A 23,392-nucleotide genomic window follows, 5' to 3' on the forward strand; every position below is an offset into this window, starting at 1 on the left:
GCACAATAACAGTACGGAGTGCGACCTAGGGGGAAAGCCACACTGAACCGTCTGCGCTGTAATAACATCCCCACATCGGGGGAGTGTGGAAGGGGAAAGTTTGATGAACCTCAGAGAGAGAGAGAAAAGTATGGCTCTAAATAAATCTACTTTGAATCCACTTTCTAAACATCGGACTGGGGGGTTGATTCGGAGCGGAGGGGGGGGCGCGGCGGCAGTGGCGGTGGCAGCAGCAGCAGCACGGCATGAGACAGCAATTATCTCCTCTTTGAGTTAACCCACACCGTAATACGCCGCCCACCAGCCCAGGGCTGAGTCAGAATCGAAAAGTCACACATTTCTTGCGGACGTATTTTTTCCTTAGTCGATAGTGATCGGGTTGAGAAGTTTTTAAATGTCAACTTTTTTTTATACTTTGTATTTTTATGCGCTTGTTTGTTTGAAACAAACACGCCTGTGCAAACGCAACACACAAACACAGTTCAAGCATTTAATTGCCTTAATACTGACTGATGCTCGTTGGCATTTTATCAACGCACTTATGAAAATAGACTTGAAACCCCGACTTCAACTTTGAGAACTTTTCCAGGGGAATATTTTTGTTGTTCTGTTGTTGTTCTGCTGCATGTTTGAAATCACGCCGGGGAACCCTTTCTCGAACACAATAGAGTAATAAGTAAATCCACCACCTTTGAAGCAGACACCGTCTTTGAAGTCGGCCTCCTACCACCCGCCCAAGCTCTGTGGGTTAAGCTAGCTGACTGTTTTCATGACTTTAGCTATTTGTGTTGTTTTGGCATATATACTGCATGTTGGATGGTGTGGGACTGATAGTTGGAGAGCAGCAGTAGTGGAGCAGCCCTGGCAGGCCGGAACGCAATCTGGTGTTGGGTTAAAACTCTCAGCATATGAAGCGCGGGTCCGGCCAAATGCTGAATGCTGGGCTGAGAGTTCGGAGCAGAGCCAGCACACTCATACAACATGCATTCATGTTTAGAAATTAAGAATTAGCTTGGATTCCGTCGCTTTTAGAAGGGCGAAAAAAAGCTGTGATCTGATTGGATGGGCTATTAAGAGGCAGCGTCAACAAAATGGTTTGAACTTTGGAGCATGGAGAGTCAAAGGCGACAATCTGAGCCATCCGCTACGCCCTGTGTTAGCGTCAACGCTAGGTCAGGCCTCAACGCGCGACAACATCAGCTGATGGTAATGAAGTGCTTCTTAGTGGCTCAGTACCAGTGGTCTCATTAAGGGATCGCGGGTTCCTCCTCTCAGGTCGGGAAGGGGAAGGGGGGAAGGAAATAATAAAAATGGCCTTTTAACAAGGTAACTACAGAAACAGATAGATTGACCAATGGATACAGAGGATGATAGATGACATCATTAGGCAGGTACACCCTGCTGCCATGGACCCGACGCCGCAATGTGTAAGTGTAAATGGGTGTGCACACACACAGCCGTACACTCACACACACACACATACATAAATATACACGTGTGTAGACGCAGGCACTCAGATTGACAGATAGCAGTGTGGAGGACCTATGACTTCAGTGGTTTGACATTGCTTGTCCACTCCTGGTGGTAAGTGTGATAAATGTGATGAAATAATACGCCCGTATAACAGTACAACACGTGTACGTCACCTGATTTTATTTTTCTGTTTGGTCATCGGTTGCGTTGTTTAATGTATATCGCTGTGTGTTTCCTTTTATGGACTGTGTATCCTGTGTGTGGTCGTCAGTCGTGTGTGTGTGTGTGTGTGTGTGTGTGTGTGTGTGTGTATGTGTATGTGTGTGTGTGTGTGTGTGTGTGTGTGTTTAAAATTGCACGTATCACCGTGACACAGTGACTCCATTTGAGTCAATTAATTCGAAGAAGACCCACTCAACTCATGCAAAGTTCAAACACACACACAGACACACCCAAATGCACTTTCTCATACATATACAAACAGAAAAAACAGGTGCACACACACACACACACACACACACGGACACAGCCAATCAGATTGAGATGGTTGGCTCAGTGGCCTTGCCATCTGTCCATTAATCAAGGTGCCACATGGACTCTCTCCCTCCCTAACTCCCCCTCCCTCCCTATCCCTCTCCCCTCTGCCTCCCTCACACACACACACACACACACACACACACACACACACACACACACACACACACACACACACACACACACACACACACACACACACACACACACACACACACACACACAGCCATTTGGTTCTCTCTCTGTCTCCCTCTCCTCCACAGTTGTATGGGTAGACAGCAGGACGTTGTCATTGGACAAAGCACATCTCTTATTCCATTGTCCATCATCGTGTTGCTTTAACATATTCCACTCAGTTTACTCTGGCAAATCACCTCATCATGTCCGTGATGCCTTCCTCTTTTCCAACCACCTGGGTCCGTCTCTCTCTCTCCCCCCCTCTCTCCGGCTCCCCCACTTCCAAAAAGGTCATGTGTTGGTTTATTTTGCTCTGATACTTACAGGAGGCTCCATTTTGGCCCGGCGCTCTCGTGGTTTAACTGTAGTGGCGATTCTTCTAATGAGCCAATTGGCTGTTGACGCTGTGGGCAGTTTGCCCCCTCCCCGGCTGGGCGCTAGCCCCGCCGCTGTGTCCTCTTTAGGCGCTAGCTAAAGTCTGGGCGGAAAGGTCACACGCATCAACCGACTTTTTCAGTTTTTTTCCGAACGAAACACGCTCACTTTTGGACAGAACACCAAGGGAAGGGGGGGGAGTGGTTCAAAATGGGGAGTAGATTATGTATTTTTAAGACGTTTTTAATGAGGTCTTAAGTTAAAAACATTGCAGACGGCCGTGTCGGGGGGGGGAACGCCAAATACTGTTTTGGGAATTTTGCGCCCTGATTGATTTGAGCCCTGTACGGAGGGAGTGGGAAAATACAGCCCCTCTGCATTCGAGCTCCCTGTGCTCTTCTGTTGAAAAGATAGGAATCTGTTTCTCTTTTGGGCCGTGCTACAAATATTAACCGAAATCCGTATTCAGTGTGCCGTGGGCCTGGTTCTGTTTTTCCTTTTGTGTGGGAGTTTTGGTGGAGGAGGGAGGGGCTGCGCTGGCATTTTAACTTTTGATGTATCTTTCGATTTCAAGAACGCTTTGGGTTAAATTGACCGTCAACGGATGAATTGTGAGTGAAGTGTGGAGCGCTTGTGTGCAAGCTTTCCCCACCAGACAAATGCTTTTGATTCTGTAAATGGAGAATATGATAAGGAATCTGTCAGGCAGAGATACGGATACCAATCCTCTACCATCGCACAATGAGAAATGAATGAAAGGTTGTGCATCCGGATCCCGGATTAACCAGTTACTCATTACCTCGAGCACATGAACCGCTCTGGGGCGATACAACCGGCGCCACCATCTTGCCAACTGAAAACCACAAACTATCGTGTGCTTGGCATGTCGGCCATATGCCCTGACCATGTTTGTTAGACTGTGTTCAAATGGTGCATGTCTGTCGATGGATAACGGAGGTCGTGTCTCACGTTTTGGGGAGTAGTCTGATTGGCCGACAGATTCGTCGCTGCCTGAAAAGTTGAACATTTCTCAACTTTTCGGCAGAACGGAGCCGACAGAACGGATCGACCCACAATGCATTTCGAGAGTGCGCAATGCAAAGTCAATGAGATCCGTTGACAGACGTGTACAGGGTGAACGCTGTGTTAGTCTGACCTGTGGTACTATGCTATATTCCCTCTGTCTTTCCACCTCTGTGTCTCTCTTCACTGTCCCTCTCATGAAGGCACATAGCAGCCACTGCGAATACCTTTCATATTGTATAAGACAGTCCATAAAGGATGGGGAGTGATTGCATGTAATATGCCGGGGGAGGGGGGGGATGATCTTAGACCAGATCGTCTGCCTCACTGTGTTGTCACATGCTGACTGACCTTGGACGTCAAGCCCTCGTCAGAATAGGAGGAAGGAATGGTACTCCAAATTTTCTGCTATAAACCCTTGCAACAAACCGTAATATCATTCGGCTGAGACATTTTACTTTGTGTAAATGTCACCCAGTCTTCAATTGATTGTTCGCATTCAATGGGGTGGCGGGAGTAATGTGAAGCTGTCGTTAACCTAGCACGTCAATATGAATTCCCATCCATCACAGAGATTGTAGTCCAGAGTCTCTCATCTGTGATTTAAAGAGATATTTTATCGTTTGTCGTCATTACACACTCAATGGTCTGAACTTTCGTTAATTTAATATTACCTTTCCGTGATTAGGATCCTTCTGAACGCATAAAAGGGGTATAGGTAGCCATAGGCCGGTTGGATAATTAGCCTGGATTAATTAACGATTGTTAATTAAGTTAATTAATGAGATCAAGGAGAGATATGTATGTGTTTGTTTTTTTAAGAACACGACCGTCAAACATTGAACACGAATGACATGCAAATTGTGATGCATTGAATTAGAAACCTTTAATATTTGCTTGCTCCTATCTTACCAGATATATGCCCAGCAATCATCATTTAGAAACAAGAAACATAAGCTAGAGAGGAAGCTGGTCATCTCCTGATATTGCTCTGTTTTCTCCCTCTTCTCTACCTCCTATATTATGTGGTTTCAACTCTGAAGTGGACACTAGCCGGGTTTAAAAAACCATCTATTTTCTTTGTATATTTCACTCTTTCTTTCCCGCGGATGAGCACGCACACATTGACACACACTCACACAGGCACACACACACACACACAGGCACCAATGCACACGCACACACACAGGCTCACAGAGGCACACACACACACACACCCTGAAATGAATGAGAAAATGTGTCTGCAGCAACAGTCTAAAGCTTAGTGAAGGGACACATGACAAATGACTTTAGCATTTAACATGACAGATGCCCTGGCTTTCTCTGTGAGTGTGTGTGTGTGTGTGTGTGTGTGTGTGTGTGTGTGTGTGTGTGTGTGTGTGTGTGTGTGTGTGTGTGTGTGTGCCTGTGTGCGTGTGTTTGTGTGTGAGCGTGTTTGCGCGCGTCAGTGTGCGTGTGCGTTCCTGTACATGTGTGCTCGCGCATGTGCCTGCATGAGTGAAAGTTTGCCCAGACATTTGCGTGCATCTGAATGTCTGTCTGCCTGTGTGTATGTGTGTGGATGAAGTGTAAGTGCTCGTGCATGTGGGCCTTCTCGACTTTAACTTCCTATTCATAGTTCTATGTACGTGCAGGCCCTGGAGCCTTGTGTTTCCACTACATTTAGTCACCAGGAGAGAACCACCGACGCTAGATGCCTACGCAGATACCGACGTATGATAACATCTCCCAAACGAAGAAACCCTGATTCAACTGGATGCATCTACAAAACACAACGTTTCAGGGTACCCACATGTTAAACAGCAGTGGAACCAAGCAGAAGTAATAACAAGTATTTTCAAATGAACATCACCTTCAGGCATTCGACGGAGGAAAAACGCACACTTCACAGCATGAGGTTTATTTCCGGGACCCCTGTACATGCTTTCTCAAGACCTTGCGTGTACATACATCTTCCTTTTTATCCATTGCTGTATATCTTCTCTCAACACCACGATAGGTCATTGATTTGCATGGGGAATTACTGCTGTGGACGAGCACTGATAAAATGCCATGTGACTGCGGGTTTAATGCCGGTCATAACTTAGCGATTAGTTTGCCGTGGGAAAACCATGAGTTGTGCATCATGGCATATAAACAGCCCCGTGTGCTGTGCATAAACCACGTTAATGTTGGGCATCGGTGATGTGCATATCAATAACATGCCTTACCTTTGCACACGGGCCGGTGGTCGCTCCAGGCGGCGAACACCTCCGCCACCCGCTGACAGCTGATGGTCTTGCTGCCCTGGAGGACATAGTCCTCGCCACAGGTGAAGTGGACCTCGCTGCCGATGCTGCACACACACACACACACACACACACACACACACACATGAATGTATGCATTTGCATACAAACAAGCATATGCACATACGCATGCACACACAAAGATATACAAACGCGCACACGCACACAACCACACACACAAACATATGAATAAACGCAAACACACATGAACACACACAAATGCACAAGCACACACACACGCAGAAGGAAAGACACAATAAAGCATGAATGACCATTTAAATGAATGCACAAAATCTGCTCACACATATACACGTTTGTGTGTGTTTTTTTTTTGGAAGTGCGAGTTGTACCTGAAGTCGTCGCCAACGCGCTTGCCATTCTCGGGCTCTCCGATGTCAGGGCAGGAGTTAGACGCCTGCTTCACGCCGCCTTCATTCACTGATGAGACACACGATGAACAGGTTCACTATACAGTACACACACACACACTGGCCAAGATAGGCTAGGTGGAGCTAAGACGCTAAGGCTAACCTCAACTACACTTGATTCCCCATAGGTCTTCACACACACAAATACATACTCAGACCAACAGACACACACACACACTCATTGGGGCTGAAATGTGACGCGTGTGTGAATGTGTGCTGATTGTTTGTTTGTTGAACACAGGGACACACTTATTTCCTCTTTGTTTTTATTAATTTGTATTATAGATCACAACATAATCAACGCTAAAGGACTCTTATGGTTCCACAAATATAAAACCTATTACCGTTTAAAGAGTCTCCTGTTCAGAGACTTATATCTGGCAGAAGACATCTGTGCCTCTCTACACAAGTGGTAAATTGTTGAAAGCATTAGAGATACAAATGCATATTGAGCCTAATCAAGTGGGATCACTGTATGGCTTTGGAACAAATGGCTTCTTTGGGTAAGTATGTCCATCCTTGTAAGAAGTCTATATTAGCAGAAGAACATAGCAGGTGTTAGCCACCGTGCATGCATGTGTGTGTGTGTGTGTGTGTGTGTGTGTGTGTGTGTGTGTGTGTGTGTGTGTGTGTGTGTGTGTTTGTTTCAATAAATGGTTTGTTGCTTTGTTGGAGCGACTAATTTGACCATCTGGACTATTAACGCGACAACAGTGGGAATGGTTACAGTAACAGGGGAATACACACATTTTCTCTCAGACACACACACTGCTTATCTGTTTGAGTTTTCATATTATTGAGGAATCCATACTTGCGTACACACACACACAGGCATATTTTATTTCAACTGCTTGAATTCCTGCATCATTGAAGAGTTGAACCAATCGGAGCAGAGCAAATTAACATCTGAACCAATCAGACCTAAATACATTTACATACAAATTAACATATATACAATTGAACATCCACCATTCCCACAGCCCGATGAGCAAAGCATACATATGCTGCTTCGATCACCGTAATTATTTTCAAACTTCAAACTTCCAAGTTATCCACTTTTTGTTCACATTTCAACTTGCACATTCCAACATACAACATACACCGATCCAAACATATCACATACAGGCATGCATAGAGGGCAATACGCGGGAGACACAACAAGAGGCAAATCGTTTTTATGCGCAGCATATTCCAGATTTGTGTGTGTGTGTGTGTGAAGTAGATTTGTATCGCATGTGTTTTTTCCTCCCAGTGCACATGCATGTTTACAATGAATATAGGTGTTGGCAGACGTCTGCATGCGTGCGTCAGATGCGTGTACTCATGTATTTTTTACAAGCGAGCTGCACTTCAGCAGTCAACAGTGGGCTCTCACTCCATGGGACTGTAATGACTGTGGGGTAAGAAGAAAAGACCAGACTTCATAAGACGTAAAATTTCCCGCCATGATCCAGGGGCTATACGGGCTACAAGATATTGACTCATAGGCCGCTTGTCTGTTTGAGTGCTTCTGTGTGTGTGCGTGTGTGTGTGTGTGTGTGTGTGTGTGTGTGTGTGTGTGTGTGTGTGTGTGTGTGTGTGTGTGTGTGTGTGTGTGTGTGTGTGTGTGTGTGTTTGTGTGTGTGTGTGTGTGTGTAGCGAGATAAGGCAGAGGCGGGGGGGAGAGAGAGACATAAGAAGAAGACAAGAGGAGATAGACTGCAAACAAAGTGATGGCATCGGCGATTGTGCCCGCCATCTTTGTTTGAGGCGGGGTTCTTCATCTGCATCGGAGAGCCTCAAAGGAGGTGACATTACCACATATACCGGAGCACATTCATAGTCATGTAGGCTTATTAAATATGAAGTGACAGATGACAGAAAATTTATTCTCAGGTATGTCTTTTATGTTACCTATCAACGTCTAATTAAAGATGTCAAAGAAAGGGAGATGGATTGCCTATTGAATCTCTTTGTTGAGTGGACCAAAAGTATTACTTTTAAACACTTGTTTCATGGTTTCACATTCACTTTTTAATTAAAATGAAAATTGCTTTTCAGATAACTGTGTTAACGTTTTGTTTGAATGAAATAATCATCGTATTTGAACACGGAATGTGGACTTTATTGGAAATGAAGTATCTCCGTGCGGTAGCTGTTTTGTGTGAAAGACTGTCAACAGACCAAATGTGATTCAAACCAAAGCCGGGAAATATGGAGCAGCTGTGTTCTGATGCAGATATAAATCAGAGGGATCATCAAGGTGTGTGTGTGTGTGTGTGTGTGTGTGTGTGTGTGTGTGTGTGTGTGTGTGTGTGTGTGTGTGTGTGTGTGTGTGTGTGTGTGTGTGTGTGTGTGCGCGTGCGTGTGTGTGTGTGTGACCTTAAGAGAGAGGAAAATCTGAACTGAAAGAAGATGAAGATAAAGGACAAGAGAGGTAACACACGGAAGACAGAATGGAGGTACGTGACTTTGAGGTATGTGCCCTTCTTCAACCACAGGAACGAGAGATGATGGACAGGAGAGAGAACAGACAAAAGGAAAAAAAAAAGAAAGAAAGAACGAAAGAACGAAAGAAAGAAAGAAAGAAAGAAAGAAAGAAAGAAAGAAAGAAAGAAAGAAAGAAAGAAAGAAAGAAAGAAAGAATGAATAGGGCACAAATGAGAGAGAGAGAGAGAGAGAGAGAGAGAGAGAGAGAGAGAGAGAGAGAGAATAGAAGACCCGAAGATGAAAAAGAAGAAAAGAAAGAAGACAAAGATAAGGACAAGGGAGAGGATGATGACAAAGACGAATATGTGGAAGACGAAGATAAAGACCAAGTTGAAGATGAAGAAGAAGCAGAAAAAAATAAAAAGATGAGTAAGAAAAGGAGGAAACAAGAGAAAGACAGAGAGAGAGAGCGAGAGAGGTTTGGGTGTATGGCGGGATTGAGTCGGATTGAACACAATTACAAGCTCAACGCAGATCAAAACATGGACGGAACAAAACCACATGCAAACCCAAGGCACAAACAGCTAACTACACTTAGACACAGACAAACGAACAGTCAAACGAACACCAAGCAACCAAACATGACCACGCCATCACGCAAGCAGAATGCAAGCTTTTCTAAGAGGTTGTGACATTGTCCACCATTTAGTTTTTTGCCAACTAATCAAATATTGAACCAAACGTTGGAAGACTTTGGTCCTCTACTTTGTTGCTTAATGTTTGAAATATAAGAAGGGACATATTTGCGTCTACAAATATAAAACAAATGTCACAGCCTCTTAAAAAAAGACAAACGCAAGCAATGCAAAGTCAAATCAAATTGAATTAAGTCAGACAAACGTAAAACCAATTAAAGCGGGAACCAAGCCATCACAGTTTGTTAGTCCGTTAGCCATAATCAAAGAAACATCAAGACGTGAACTCACAGATCGAAAACTTGTTGCTGGAGTCTTTGCCGGGGAATAATTTAACGCCCCGTGATTTAAAATCTACTGATCGCTTCACTGCAAAGAACAGAGTAGAGACAGAGAGGAGAACAAATCAGAGGAACATATAATAGTTGGCAATAAAAAAATAAATATGGGATTAAGCAAAGGAGAAATTATGTAAATAAAGTCCATTCTTCTCTCTCACAATGCTGGCAGAGAGAAGAGCAGTGAAGAGTACCAAAGCAGGAAATAGTGAATGTGAAAGTAAAGTGGTAATGCTAAAAAAGCAAGGGAGCGGATGAGGAGAGGAAACGGGACTTAAGCCTGTATGAGCGTCTCTGGAAAATAAAGAACCTTTTAACAATAGCCCAAATCCAGGCCTTCATTTGTGTGTGTGTGTGCGCACACACACACACACACACACACACACACACACACACACACACACACACACACACACACACACACACACACACACACACACACACACACACACACACACACACACACACACACACACACGCGCGCACACACGCGCGCACACACACACGGCGAAGCAACTACTTTAATCTTTGCAATTATCCATCTCGGTCATCAAAGTATTCACATAATGGAACATCAAAGTAGGTAGATTGAAACCGTATGTTTATTGATTAATAAAGAGGAGTTTCCCATTAGAGCAGACAGCCTGATAGGTCGATCAAGTGTTGTCTGACTGTGGTGGATAGTGATGAGGAAGGGTTTTTCATCCCAAGTGTTTATTGTTATTGTTTGGATTGTTTGGTGGTGGGTTGCTTGAAGCGTAATGGGGAGGGAGGGGGGAGAGAGGGAGAGAGGGGGGAGAGAGAGGGGGGAGGGAGAGAGTCATGTTGGGTTTAAGGAGATGATGCATTTAATTTCATTGTATCCCTTGACAAATACAAATTCAACTAAAAGTAAATATTTATATATAATCATTATAATAATAATGAATCATCATTGAAAAGGGAAAATGTGGCAGAAAAATACAGTTTGGCTGTCACGCGCCAATAAGAATTGACCAACGCACAACCTTTTCAAAATAAACATGAAATAAGATGCAAATATCATGGCCCTGGAAGACAGCTTGTGTGAGGGCATGAGTTTTAATGAATGAGTGATATGCAGGCTGACGGCTCTCATTTTCATAACGACCTGACAGGCTAATGCACTGAACGGTGACAAATAACACACAAATTCATGTGCTTTTATCTCTCTCTCTCTCCCCCTCTCTCTCCCCCTCTCTCTCTCTCTCTCTCTCTCTCTCTCTCTCTCTCTCTCTCTCTCTCTCTCTCTCTCTCTCTCTCTCTCTCTCTCTCTCTCTCTCTCTCTCTCTCTCTCTCTCTCTCTCTCTCTCTCTCTCCCTCCCTCCCCATTGAACTCTGTATTTACATACATACTGGGGGTGTAACGATTCCACATATTTGTTACCAAACTGTCACGGTACAGGCACTTGGGTGCGGTTACAGAAGTGTACCGCGGTGCGTAGATGTGGAGTACATAGTGTTAATATGGCGAATGTAAAGGCTTGTTTTGCGACGCAGAATTTAAAACTTGAAGTCCGAGTTCCCCCCGGACCGTTAAGCCAAAGTATACTACTCCGACTCCGTAATCCGACTCCGTAACTACGGGACCCCTCAGCAGCCCAACAACCCCTGTTTGGGAATTCAGAAATGCAAAGGCCATGACCAAGTTTATTGGTGCTTTCAATGCTGCTGATCTACGGCCATTCTCCGTTGACAAACAAGCAGTTTTGTAAAAAAAATTCCCTTAACTATGAAGCGTAGGCCTGCCGTCCGTGACCGCACCATGACTTCAAAACAGAGGTACTTACCGAACTGTGACTTTTGTGTACCGTTACACCCCTAATACATACATACATACATACATACAGAGAGAGAGCGAGAGAGAAATATATATGATTCACCATAGTAATGTACATTCTGCTGGTAATCCTTGCAATTACCCAAATGTTTCACAGCGGCCTCATACATGAGAATATATCAAGCATATTGTAATTACCTTGGCGCTGATGGCTTAATGAAGTCATTCATTAAATGCTGCACATCGGGCCGTGTAACACGTTTCAGCATGCACACTTGTACATGGGACGGATTTGTTTTTTTTTGGTATGAAGATGAATGGAGATTGCTTTTTGTGTGTGTGTGTGTGTGTGTGTGTGTGTGTGTGTGTGTGTGTGTGTGTGTGTGTGTGTGTGTGTGTGTGTGTGCAATGCTTCATCAAACCAATGGATGGATGAATGCAAGGATCATCCAGCCTTACAATCATCCATCCATCCATTCACTCACTCAACCATCCATCCAACCAAGTGCCTGCAGAACCCATCTGTGTTTCCAGTTCCCTTCTGTTGGGGGCACTACATGGGTTATAAATTACATGAATGAGTTATGAATAAGTAACTACAGCCATGGCTGTCGAACAGGGGTGAGAATCAGTTAGTATTCCCAGCAGCTTTCCGGCCCACTGTTTTCTTATAGTAGGATGCACTGTGTGCATCCTACACAACCGCAGTCCTTGGTGAATGCGTGTCATTCAGAGTTAAATGCGCCCGTTGTGGAAGTGCAGTCACAATGCCACTGCTGCAGCAAGCAGATGGAAAACTTTAAAGGTCAATCGATGTGACAAAAGCAGATCTAAACATCTACATAACAAATATGTCGCTACATTTACGTGGTTAACGAACAGAACTACCGTGGAAATACATCTTACTTCCCCCGTCCTACAAGTGTACTAATGTGCAAACGGTTGATGAAACTTAATGTCTCCGTTTTTGTGTGGGAATCAATACAAAACGATGTTGAAAGGGAGGCAGATGTGTGTTCATAAGCGACATCACACACACATGCGGTACTTTCTCCACCTCCCTTGGGCCTTAACACGGATGTCTGGTGTGAAAATAACAGTGAAAGCCATCGAAAGGTTAGATTCCTGAGACTAAAGAAACCTGATAGCTCGGCGTTGTGTTTGGAATGTGTTTTATGGACAACAATGTGGCATTTTATGGCACCTAAGGTGAGTGCGTATCTACTATCTGTCGCTTTGCAAGACACACATTAGTTGTGAGCGGCGGACAAAGATTGCCTCTTCATTGTTGTTTCCCTTCACAACGACTTCAGTGGGACAAAAAGCTGAATTATGACAAGCCTTCCTCAAAGAGATTTTTCTCCCTGCAGGTGGTACGCGTAAATCATTTATATTCAAGTGATTTAGACAGCGACCGTTGCATTAAGTGAAGACACAGCCTCTTGTTGAATTTCCTCTTCCTCGAAACCTAACATTTAAATTAGACTGTTACATTTTCTTTGGCAAGGAAATAAGTACAACTAAGGTGGAGCCAGTGATTCAATTGAGTGGATTGGTTTGGCTCGGTGACAGTGGAATATGTTTCCCTTTAGTCAATGTTTGAAGCGCAGCCCAAAAGGATGAGTGAGAAGGGAGCTTTACAGTTCACAGGCAGGACTAAAGGGGTCTTCGCGTGAAAGACCCCTTCAATCCTGCCTGGGACCTGTGACCAGTGGCCGGCACGAAGACCATCACAAAACTCTCTAATAACTACAGATCATTCGGTTGTATATCTGTTGTGTTACTGCACGCACATCATTCACAGACAACGTGTATACGGTAGGGGTCGATGTAGTTCGGCCGTGACGACGTGTCGGTTGGTTAGAGCGAGAGGTCCCAACTGAAAAACTGTGTAGGCTGAGTACAGTATAAACGAAAGAGAAAAAGTAAGAACAATAATCTTTGGAACTCGCTTGTAACGTGAGTTAACGGTGGTATAGTAGCACCCCATTGTTTACTGCTGGCGTGAAAAGCCAGTGTGCCAGGAGTAGGCGATGCTCGTGGCCGTAACTGATTCCATTAATTTCTTCCTTTATTTTCATCATCACACAATATGCCGTCAAAGCTAACAAACGTTCAGAGCTCTGGCGATCTCATCCTTCTAAGAAGGAACTAATTACTGCATTACGTGTCCCCGTATTGCCTCGTCGCAGGCCCCCAGTGTAATTAGCTCCACAATGTTGAGAGGAAGAAATGAATCTAGCGCGTCAGGGCTGCGAGCCAGTGTCGGAGAAATACACCCTCTTAAAACAACACAAAACAATGGCCGAGTAATCTGGTCGTTATGGCGCTTGATGCATCGCTGAGCTGAATGTTTGTGGGTTTGAAGCCCACTGTTCACGGTCTACATGTCGAGATGCGTGGGCGAGATGCAGACCTCGAATTCCTGCTCAATGGTAGTTCTTTGTTCACTGCAGGGCGCTTTGCATGAAAGCAACTGCGAAAGGACTAAAGAATAAAGAGCACTACAGTGTGTGTAAGGGCAAAAAAAAAAATATATATATATATATATATATATATATATATATATATATATATATATACTGTATGTGACACAAGATTTATGCCTCTGCATCATTTTCCTAAAACTGGTGTATCGTCAGCAGCTGACGAGAAAAAGAACAAAAAAGCAAAATAATAAAAAAATAAAAATACTACGTCCCGAGAATTATTTATACGCCATCTATGATTTTTTTTCTTTCTTTCTTTGCAGTTGGTAAACAGGGTACTCCATCTTACCCGTGCTGCTGCGGCGCGGGCTGTAGTAATTACCCAGCGCTATACTTAGCGACTACCAACTCACGACGAATGCATCATTCTGATACGTTTTGGGTAACCGCGGTGGCAGCGGGCTGGAGTTGGGTTTGGGGGGAGGGGGGGCAGGGGGAGGTTACAGGGGCGCCAGATTGAGCCGGATCCGTACAGTAACCCACTACCGAGAGTTTCAATCCGCCTTGAGCGAGTGCAGGTCTCAATTCTTTGGGGGGGTTGGGGGAATAAAAGTGTGAAAAATGTTTCCGTGCCGACTGTTGCCAGGCGCTATTGTGCTGACTGACTGATTTCGGTGGCTGCGTGGCTCGGCTTGACTGATGATGCCCTCCGTCGTTCATTATGAGCCAATCACAACCCCCGCAGACATAGAAACTCATGAATACGTAATGAGTAGAGATGATGGAGCGAAGTGATTGGTGGGCGACTGCCACAAGGGGAAGGAAATGGATTGTTTGTACCCGGCCCGGGCGCGATGTACTCAGACAGATAGGAATACACACTTGTGTACTCACACACGCGCGCACACATACACACACTCACACACACTCACACATAATTATGAACACGCATGAATGCTATCCAATCACATTCAGGGACATAGGATGTATATTGATGGATATATAGATTGACAAGCAACCACACACACACACACACACACACACACACAAGCACACTTGAGAGTTAAACATGGATGACAAATACTAAAGTGTTCCACGCAAAAGTCATGGGGAAACTCGCCGACACTCACACACAACACAATGCACAGTGACACTCTCCAAAACACACAGCGCGCGACGCACATTCCCAGCCGTTGCGTTATCAGGGTTTGCCGGACCCGACGGACATCGGAGTGGACACGAGTCCGGGAGGATTAAGTCAGACTGAGGGCTGATGCAGGTCCACCTGGGTGGGTCTGCACACTTCAAAAAGCTCTTTCTGTTCTCCGAGGGCACTTGATGGGAAGGCCGGCGCTAACACCACCGCAGATGATAGTGACGTTGTCACATCGATGTAGCCTGCTTTGATCCAATGGGACCAAGGTGGCTTTATAAAGAGTGTGATGATTGGTAGGGGGGGGGGGGGGGCAAGTTGGAGATAAGGAGGAGATATCTTAGTTGTATGCACTAATATAGATATATAGTCTTGAGTTGAATTCATTAAGAGTTCACTTTTTTTTGTATTTTTTGTCTGTCCTTTTGTGTGTGTTGACATTAGCCCATCCATCCCACATCGTCTAAAATAGACGAGGAGTCACTATATATGCGCGCCTTTCCACGACTGGATATATGCCCAGACTGTCCACAGACTTTCCCCCATTTTTAAGCTCGATCCTGTGCAAAGGGAGCCGAGGTAAATCCTTTCCCATACATTTCAATAGAACCCGCCAACGCATGCAGAGGAGGCCTGTCTGGCAGCCATTTTGTCTGTGTGTCTGTTCCGCCGTGATGGATGACATCACCGCAGACGTCCCCTGGAGGGGCCGTATGGATCCAGTCAAAAGAGTCTGACGAACACACCGTGAATTTATGTTTTATTCACCATGTTTCCCGAATTTCCCGTGAACATCATTATCCATTTAGGCATGAGTGATGACGTTCTGTTAAACTGAATGCTAAAGAAAGGTTACAAATGAATGTGTCATGAGCACGCTGTGCTGTGTTCCGAGCGTATTATTTTATAGAACATTGCTATTGTAACACAAATATTTTAATAAATAAAGTACAAATATATTATATTGTTATTACATTGTATGTGAAGTATTATACAATGGGGGACCTAAATCCAGCGATCTGATTGGTTCCCAACTGTTGTATAAAGAGCGTATACATAACTGCTATGACGCCCGATCATTTTGTGAAAGTATCACTCCGCGCCTTGAAGTGGAAACCGTTACAACCGTTCTCTCAGAGGGACGCTAAAGTGTGTTGCATAGCGACCGTCGATGCATAGCGGCAGCCAGGAGGGACTACTTTTTTGTATTCTTTAACAAAACGGCTACTTTGACTTTCTTTGTTTCTTTTTAAATGTAGTGTGTCTATGACTTTCGTTTCGCCATAACAGTAACCATTGTATAAAAGCAATAGATCACTTCAGTCAGTGGTATGTGCTCACATTATACCACTGTGAAGGGGGTCGCCGGCCCTCCGCTGCGAGTCGGGGCCGGACAACGCCCCTTAACAGTGGTATAATGAGCACATACCACAGCCTGGCGGGATCTATTGCTTAATTATATTATACATTGTTACTCATTCACTGTACTTGATAATGACATACTTTATACACAAACATAACTAGCCTACATAAAGATAAGCATATACAGCTGTCAACTTTTTTAAATCTAATGAATTCTCTCCACTGAGGTAAAGTTGCCCTTAATAAAGGTGGTTTTCAAAGTGGAGAGCCAACTTCTCAGGAATACTGGAAGATGTGGCAAAGCTTGTCTCTGGACACGGTGTTCACGAAAATATATCCCCACGGAAACAAAACGATAAGCGAATGTAATACAACGCTTCTCTGTTAAGGATTTCTAGATCTAGTTACTCGAGACCCAAAGTACATGTAGGCTGGAGCATTTAGAAAAAGTGGTGACAACTACTCAACCACTACTCAGGAAGTAGAAGTTGTGCGCTGTGAGAAGGAAAAGGACTCCTCCCTAATAGGGGTTGTGCGTTGAAGCGGCTACTCTCACACATTAATACTGACTAGTTCGCAAAACTGCCATTTGTGCAGTAAATGGAGCTTCTGGCAAAGTTTCAACTGGCTAGACGGCCTGTCATAACTTTGCTAGCTGACTGTAGCTATACTTGACCTTCTCTAACGAGCAAGACATCACAAAGCATGGAGGCTACACAAATTGCAACTGACTTAAGTTTCCCACCAATGATACCCAGTTAGCTGGATTATGGCATACTGAAAAGTGATTTAGAATATTAAAACATAACTCAAGAAGATTCTAAGCTAACTTGAGAGACGCAACAGTGAAACTATGTAAGACTGTAGGCTAACGGACCTAGTATTTGCTACTGATACCAAAAGCATCGTTTACATATTGTCGGAGGACGGTAAGTTACTAACTGACAGAATCACTGGCTGCCTGACTGGCAGACCTTCCTTCTAATTTTTTTGGCTGTCTGAAAGTGGGGCTGGTAAGGTTAGACATTTTTTTCCTCTTTTCTGACTCATTATAAATAATTGCCACAGCGCAAAATGACTCCTTGAAAGCGCAGTCAGAGGAACCACAAATGTTACCTTACCATAGGTAGCAGTGTCCCAAAAGGTAAAACGGGGGGTTGCTTAAGGGTGTAATTCTGTGCGGGCTGGTCGCTCATCGTCACAGATCAGCAGGCCCTTAGAACCAACATTGCGACGGCGGCTTTTATTACACCGCTTTGTGGAATGCTCAATCGAGCATCTGACAATCGGACAAAATCGGACGTCCTTCATGGTGATTCAAGACCCCTCCATTTTGAGTCACCCTTTGCGATAATTACCGGTCTCGCCGTACTTTATCCCTGACCACAACTCGACGCAACATCAACGGCAGTTCACCACGGGTCAGCGCATCGGAGCCGTTCGGCAGAGCAGCACAAAAGATGAGCCTAGCACACAGAAAAATATTGCGAAGAAGCTGCAGATGTATTATTACCGTCGCTTCCCTCGAGAACAGTTATTCTGTGGTAGCGTGAGCGCGAGCAACCTTGGTCTCGCTCAGGGGGGAAATTTTAAGCGGTTTTAATATTACTTTTTTTCAAGAAAGAGTGTCAGCGCAATGCCCTCATCCCTGTGTGTCCGCACGATTAATGTATTATTTAGGATTGCAGAAGAAAAATATTATATCAACCCAGAACCCAGGGTTAAAGTTGGCATTAGCAACCGTTAGCAGGTTTCATGGATTCAAAAAGTACTGCGTCATCGCTCAGCCGTGTCATGCTAGCAGATGCTGTTAGCGTTGCTCAAGTTTCTCTGTAAATATTAAATTTAGGTCAGGAATTAAGCAACATAAGTTTGAGTCTTGAGCCTTAATTAAGCGTGAATTGTACAGGATTCAAAACAGAGAGTAGTCCGTGGGTATCAGCATGTCAAGGGTTGAATATACTGTATGTGTACATGGCACTTGACCCATTGTTGAGCTACCGCTGAACCTCAAAGATGAATCAATGGAGCCCACTACGTATAGCTTTAACATCTGTTTGTGTGTGTGTGTGTGTGTGTGTGTGTGTGTGTGTGTGTGTGTGTGTGTGTGTGTGTGTGTGTGTGTATTTATACTTATGGACTAAACTGTTAGAGATTATATGGATGAAAAGAAAACATTCCATATCTTGCTGATTGTTATATGCTTTGGGGTGTAATGTGTACAGACGCGTGGAAAATGACTTTCTTTTAGGGTCTGTAAAAAAAATCCAGGAACCGTTTGAGCCTATAGCATGTTCACAGGAAAGTTTGTGGGTATCAATTAGGTATTCAAATTAGGTCCATTAGTACCGTTGGCTTCTGTTTGGCTGTTGAGAGGGTCCCCGGGCTTTAAAGTGGCTAAATACATTTACTACAGAGCCAACTGTTAGGTAGTTCGTTCTCTCTCTCTCTCTCTCTCTCTCTCTCTCTCTCTCTCTCTCTCTCTCTCTCTCTCTCTCTCTCTCTCTCTCTCTCTCTCTCTCTCAGGTTTTTACATCGGCAGCAGTGCGATGATGCCTCAGAATGTTTCATACTTTCATATTTTGCCAAAACATGCTGCCAACCATTTAAACACGTTCAACTGTGTGCGGTTCTCTATGGATATGGAATTTTGTTACATTGTCGTCCATTTCAATGTTCTTTCTATCACTCTCTATCTCTCTTTTCTCACACAAATCATTAGGGTTGAAAATGTAATATTCATGAGTTCAACATTTGGATGGCAGAAGAAAGATATTTTTCCAGAGCCAAAAGCTTGACCTATAACACAGACTTGCTCCCGCTGACCACAAAGACACGCACGCACGCACGCACGCACGCACACACACACACACACACACACACACACACACACACACACACACACACACACACACACACACACACACACACACACACACACACACACACACACACACACACACACACACATCCTGAAGTGGGCCCAGCTAACTGCCGGTGCCTAGATCCCGTGCCTCCCATGACAGCATTGTGATGTATTGTGAAGGTAACTTGCCAAAGTAGAGCCACGTCATAATTCTCAGAGAGAGACAGATCTCAAATTGCTTCACTGAAGTGTGAATTTGGGCAAGTTGTAAGTTCCTTTATTAATGCTTGAGAGTCAGTAAAAGAGAGAAACCGGAGGAATGTGGCAGTTCCTTTGAATTAATTCATATTTTTAACTATAGTTGCAAACTGTTGACATTATGGTGTTTATTTTTTATTTGTACTAGCGTTAGTGACTGTGTGTGTGTGTGTGTGTGTGTGTGTGTGTGTGTGTGTGTGTGTGTGTGTGTGTGTGTGTGTGTGTGTGTGTGTGTGTGTACGTACGTGTGTGAACTTATGTAACCCACGTCTCCACACAAAGACAATAAATAAATGAATAAAATGATTGACAGCTGACTAAAGATAGCCTTCAATCAGCGACTCGTTAAGCCCCCTCTAATGCTCTTCTAATTACTCAACTAACCTATCCGACTGGAAAACCCTCATTAACATGTTAATTAACCTTTTTTTAACACTCATTTGGATCAATTAAAAAAATCGATTTAACCAATTAACAGAATCTCTCGTCTGGGGTGTCAGTCAGTCAATCAATCAATCAATCAAATTGGATGTTCGGGAGAAGACAGACACAGAGGTAATGAGCTACTGTCTGCCAGGTGTGAAGGGGGTGGGGCTTAGCCAGAGGTGAAAATAGTTTCAAGACAATTTTGCAAAGAAGTGATAGCGATAGAAGAGAGGGCGGATTAAGAGACAAGAAAAGACTATAGGAAAAAAAAGTTTGAGCATAAAGGAGAGACAGGAAGAGGTGGAGGGGGCCGAGTGGAACAGGTTTATCAAGGTCTGTCGTTTAAAAAGTACTAAAAGGTAATTTTCTAAAACAAACTGCACAATTGGTGTTTATCCTCATAATTATGGATGTCCGTTAGTCAAGGCTTTCATTTAAGAAGGTACACTGAATGTAGCCCCCTCTACAAACACCTTCAGACAAGGTGGGACGTGCTTGGGTTTTACATTTTAAAGTGGGCCGTTTAATATCGAACAACATCATCAAGGCTCCGGGAGTTAAGCCTCTGTGTCTCCAGCAGATACGCTACAAAGACGTTTACATTAATATTTCCTTTTTACCATTACCAATATCACCTGTGGCCACTCAAAACGTCCTCCCCGACCGGCAGTGCCGGAGAATCAACACCACTCTTGCATAATTTCCGCCTGTAGATATCACACGGGCCATAATCACAAATAAATTCACACTACCATGCATTATATTTTACAAAAATAGCCTGCCTGTAAAAGTCCAGCGTTCTTTGTGTAACTATGCGACGAGTGTGTATGTACGAGTGTTCAGATCCTATAGAGACACTCTTTCAAATGGTTCTAAAGGTGTGAAGGCCACATTCACAGCTCTACATCACTCGGTTAAGACAGTTTTAGCATAACAGGAAGGCCAGAAATGCCATCAACTGGATACAGATAGGCCTACAGTACATGCTTTCGATTTAGAGCCTTCTTGCCCTCTTAGTTTAGCTTGCCCCAATTGTGACCATTTTAAAACAAAGAAAAACAGGCCTGAAAGAAGCTAGGATACTTGGTTTCTAGGTTAAGAAACCAAAGGAAAAATCAGTGGATGTGTTGTTAGCTAGCTTCAAACACTATCCGTTTGAAGCTCAACAGGTGCTAGCGAGAAACACTACTACTTGACCTAACCGCGGGAACACACTTACTATGCATTTCAGAGAGCTTTTTACTCTTCCTAAAATATATGAAAAAAAATTAGGTCATCCGCTCCCACAAAAACACACACAGTCGACACCAGCTGGGTTTTCCACTTTCCCTAAAGAAAAATAGTGCTTTGATAATGGAGTAGGGAAACTGGAATGAGCCGGAGGCCAATCAAATTCAATTTCAACAAAGTGAAGCACAATATTTGCGAAATGATAAAAATGTCTTGCTGGTCATTGGTGGTGGCCTCGGATTCAGAGAGAAGTGGTTGTTCGGAAGTGGGGGACATTTTGAGAATTCATTTAATTCTGTCGTGTATGCAGAACATAAACAATTTAGGGAGGAGTGCAAAGCTGATTTTGGGAACCGTTTGTCTATATCCGTATACAGCACAAAAAAGCTTTTGACAAAGGTTATAAAAGCTATATAGGAATACACATCTTAATGTATTTGGTTACAAAAATCTTGCTGGCATGCTTTTGATTCTTCATCTACCTCAAGTCTCTCAACTACATGTACAAATGTATTAATTAATTCATCTGGTTATATTGCATTAAATTAAAAATATATATATGATTCCTAAAATAGTATTTTAATCTTATACAGTTAAGTATCCATTCAAATATAACTACAAAAAATCACAGTTGCACACACACACATACACAGAGACACACACACACACAAAAAATATATTTCTTTAGAAGCGAGGCAAGGTGCATTTTTAAGCTAGGAGGGCAGAGAAGACCAGGAAATTACCAAAAAGACAAAATAAAAAAGAGAAATTGTCTCATTTTCGCATTCGGTCCGTGACTGTGTGCAGGTTCCAGACATTTGTGCATTATCTATTTCGGGAGAGTGTTTTTCCACAAGTCAGGGCCTGTGTCAGAGATAGCTGTCTGTGGCCCTTACCAGGGAGCAAGAGAGGAGGGAAGGAGGGAAGGAGGGTAGTCGAGAAATAGAAGGGAGCGAGAGTGCATGGGAAACGTGAAGAAGAGGAAGAGAGTGAAAGCAGTAAGAAGGAGATAGGGAGAGAGACAGAAATGTATGAAGATAAGGGGAGGAAGAGAGATAAGGGGAGGGAGAGAGAGAGAGATAGGGAAAGTTGGGAAAATAAGGGGATGAGTGGAGGAGAGAGAGGGAGAGGCTCAAGTGTTTATATAGGAGGAAGATCAGCTGTAATTAGTGGCAGGTGGATGATGGCAAACAGGAGATCCTTTAAAAAAAATATCTATACATAAATAAATACATGATAGAAAGTGCACAAGAAAATGTATAGCCAAAGAAGTCAATACAACTGCAAAGATGTATCAACCAAAAACAGATGCATTAGTTTGTGTGTGTGTGTGTGTGTGTGTCTGTGCTTGTGCGTGGGAACAAATGTGTATGTGTGTGTGTGTGTGTGTGTGTGTGTCTATGTGTGCATGTAAAGTATGCAATGTTGTCCATATGTAGCCCGGGTATGGACACTTGCCTTGGTAGTGCGCACTGAAACCACGGTAATGGTGGTTGCTATCGGTGACGAAGTGTAGGCGGAGCCAGTTCTTGTTGCTGACAATCGGCGACGGGATGTTGCTGCCCGCCAACCTGAGACGAAACAGAAGAGAGAGGATCAGGAAAGAGCCAGTTAGGATCGTAAACACACACACACACACATGGGCGAAGACGCGTCTTTGTGGAAGCCAAAGGAGCGTTGCACACGGTTGGCGATTGTTCAAGCAGTTTCTATGTACATTTAAGAAAGGAAAGTGTGTATGCGTGTGCGTGTGTGTGTGTGTGTGCTGGCACGCGTCCGTGCAGCATGAGGCTGCTCGACGCGTCCCTCCCAGGGGTTTATTCCTGCTTGTTTTAAATGGATGAAATACAGCAGAGCGGGGAGACAGCGTTGTGACAAGGCCATGATGACACCCGATGAATCACTCCAATAGGATTTCACTCCACACACACACACGCACACACACGCACACACACACACACCCTTCCACAAAATAACTCACACAAACACACAGGCACAGTTAGTCAACACCACACACACAAACACACACACACACACACACACAAACACACACACACACACGGGCACACTAACTCACTCAAAAACACAGACACACTTAGTCTACACATACACAAAGCCACACTTGGTCAA

At 44.0% G+C, this 23,392-nt stretch overlaps 1 protein-coding gene across 1 annotated transcript in view; it reads right to left on the reverse strand.

Moving 5' to 3' along the window:
* LOC132451539 (CUB and sushi domain-containing protein 3-like) overlaps window positions 1–23,392 on the reverse strand; it is a 243,589-nt gene that overhangs the window by 111,939 nt on the left and 108,258 nt on the right. The window contains exons 5-8 of the mRNA XM_060044079.1: window positions 22,721–22,833; window positions 9,694–9,771; window positions 6,221–6,308; window positions 5,793–5,917 (exon numbers count right to left, since the gene is read on the reverse strand). Coding sequence (XP_059900062.1) covers window positions 5,793–5,917; window positions 6,221–6,308; window positions 9,694–9,771; window positions 22,721–22,833 — 404 coding nt within the window. The remainder of the gene's footprint in view (window positions 1–5,792; window positions 5,918–6,220; window positions 6,309–9,693; window positions 9,772–22,720; window positions 22,834–23,392) is intronic.

This window comes from Gadus macrocephalus, chromosome 22, assembly GCF_031168955.1.
Source record: "Gadus macrocephalus chromosome 22, ASM3116895v1".
In the NCBI taxonomy this organism is placed as follows: Eukaryota; Metazoa; Chordata; class Actinopteri; order Gadiformes; family Gadidae; genus Gadus; species Gadus macrocephalus.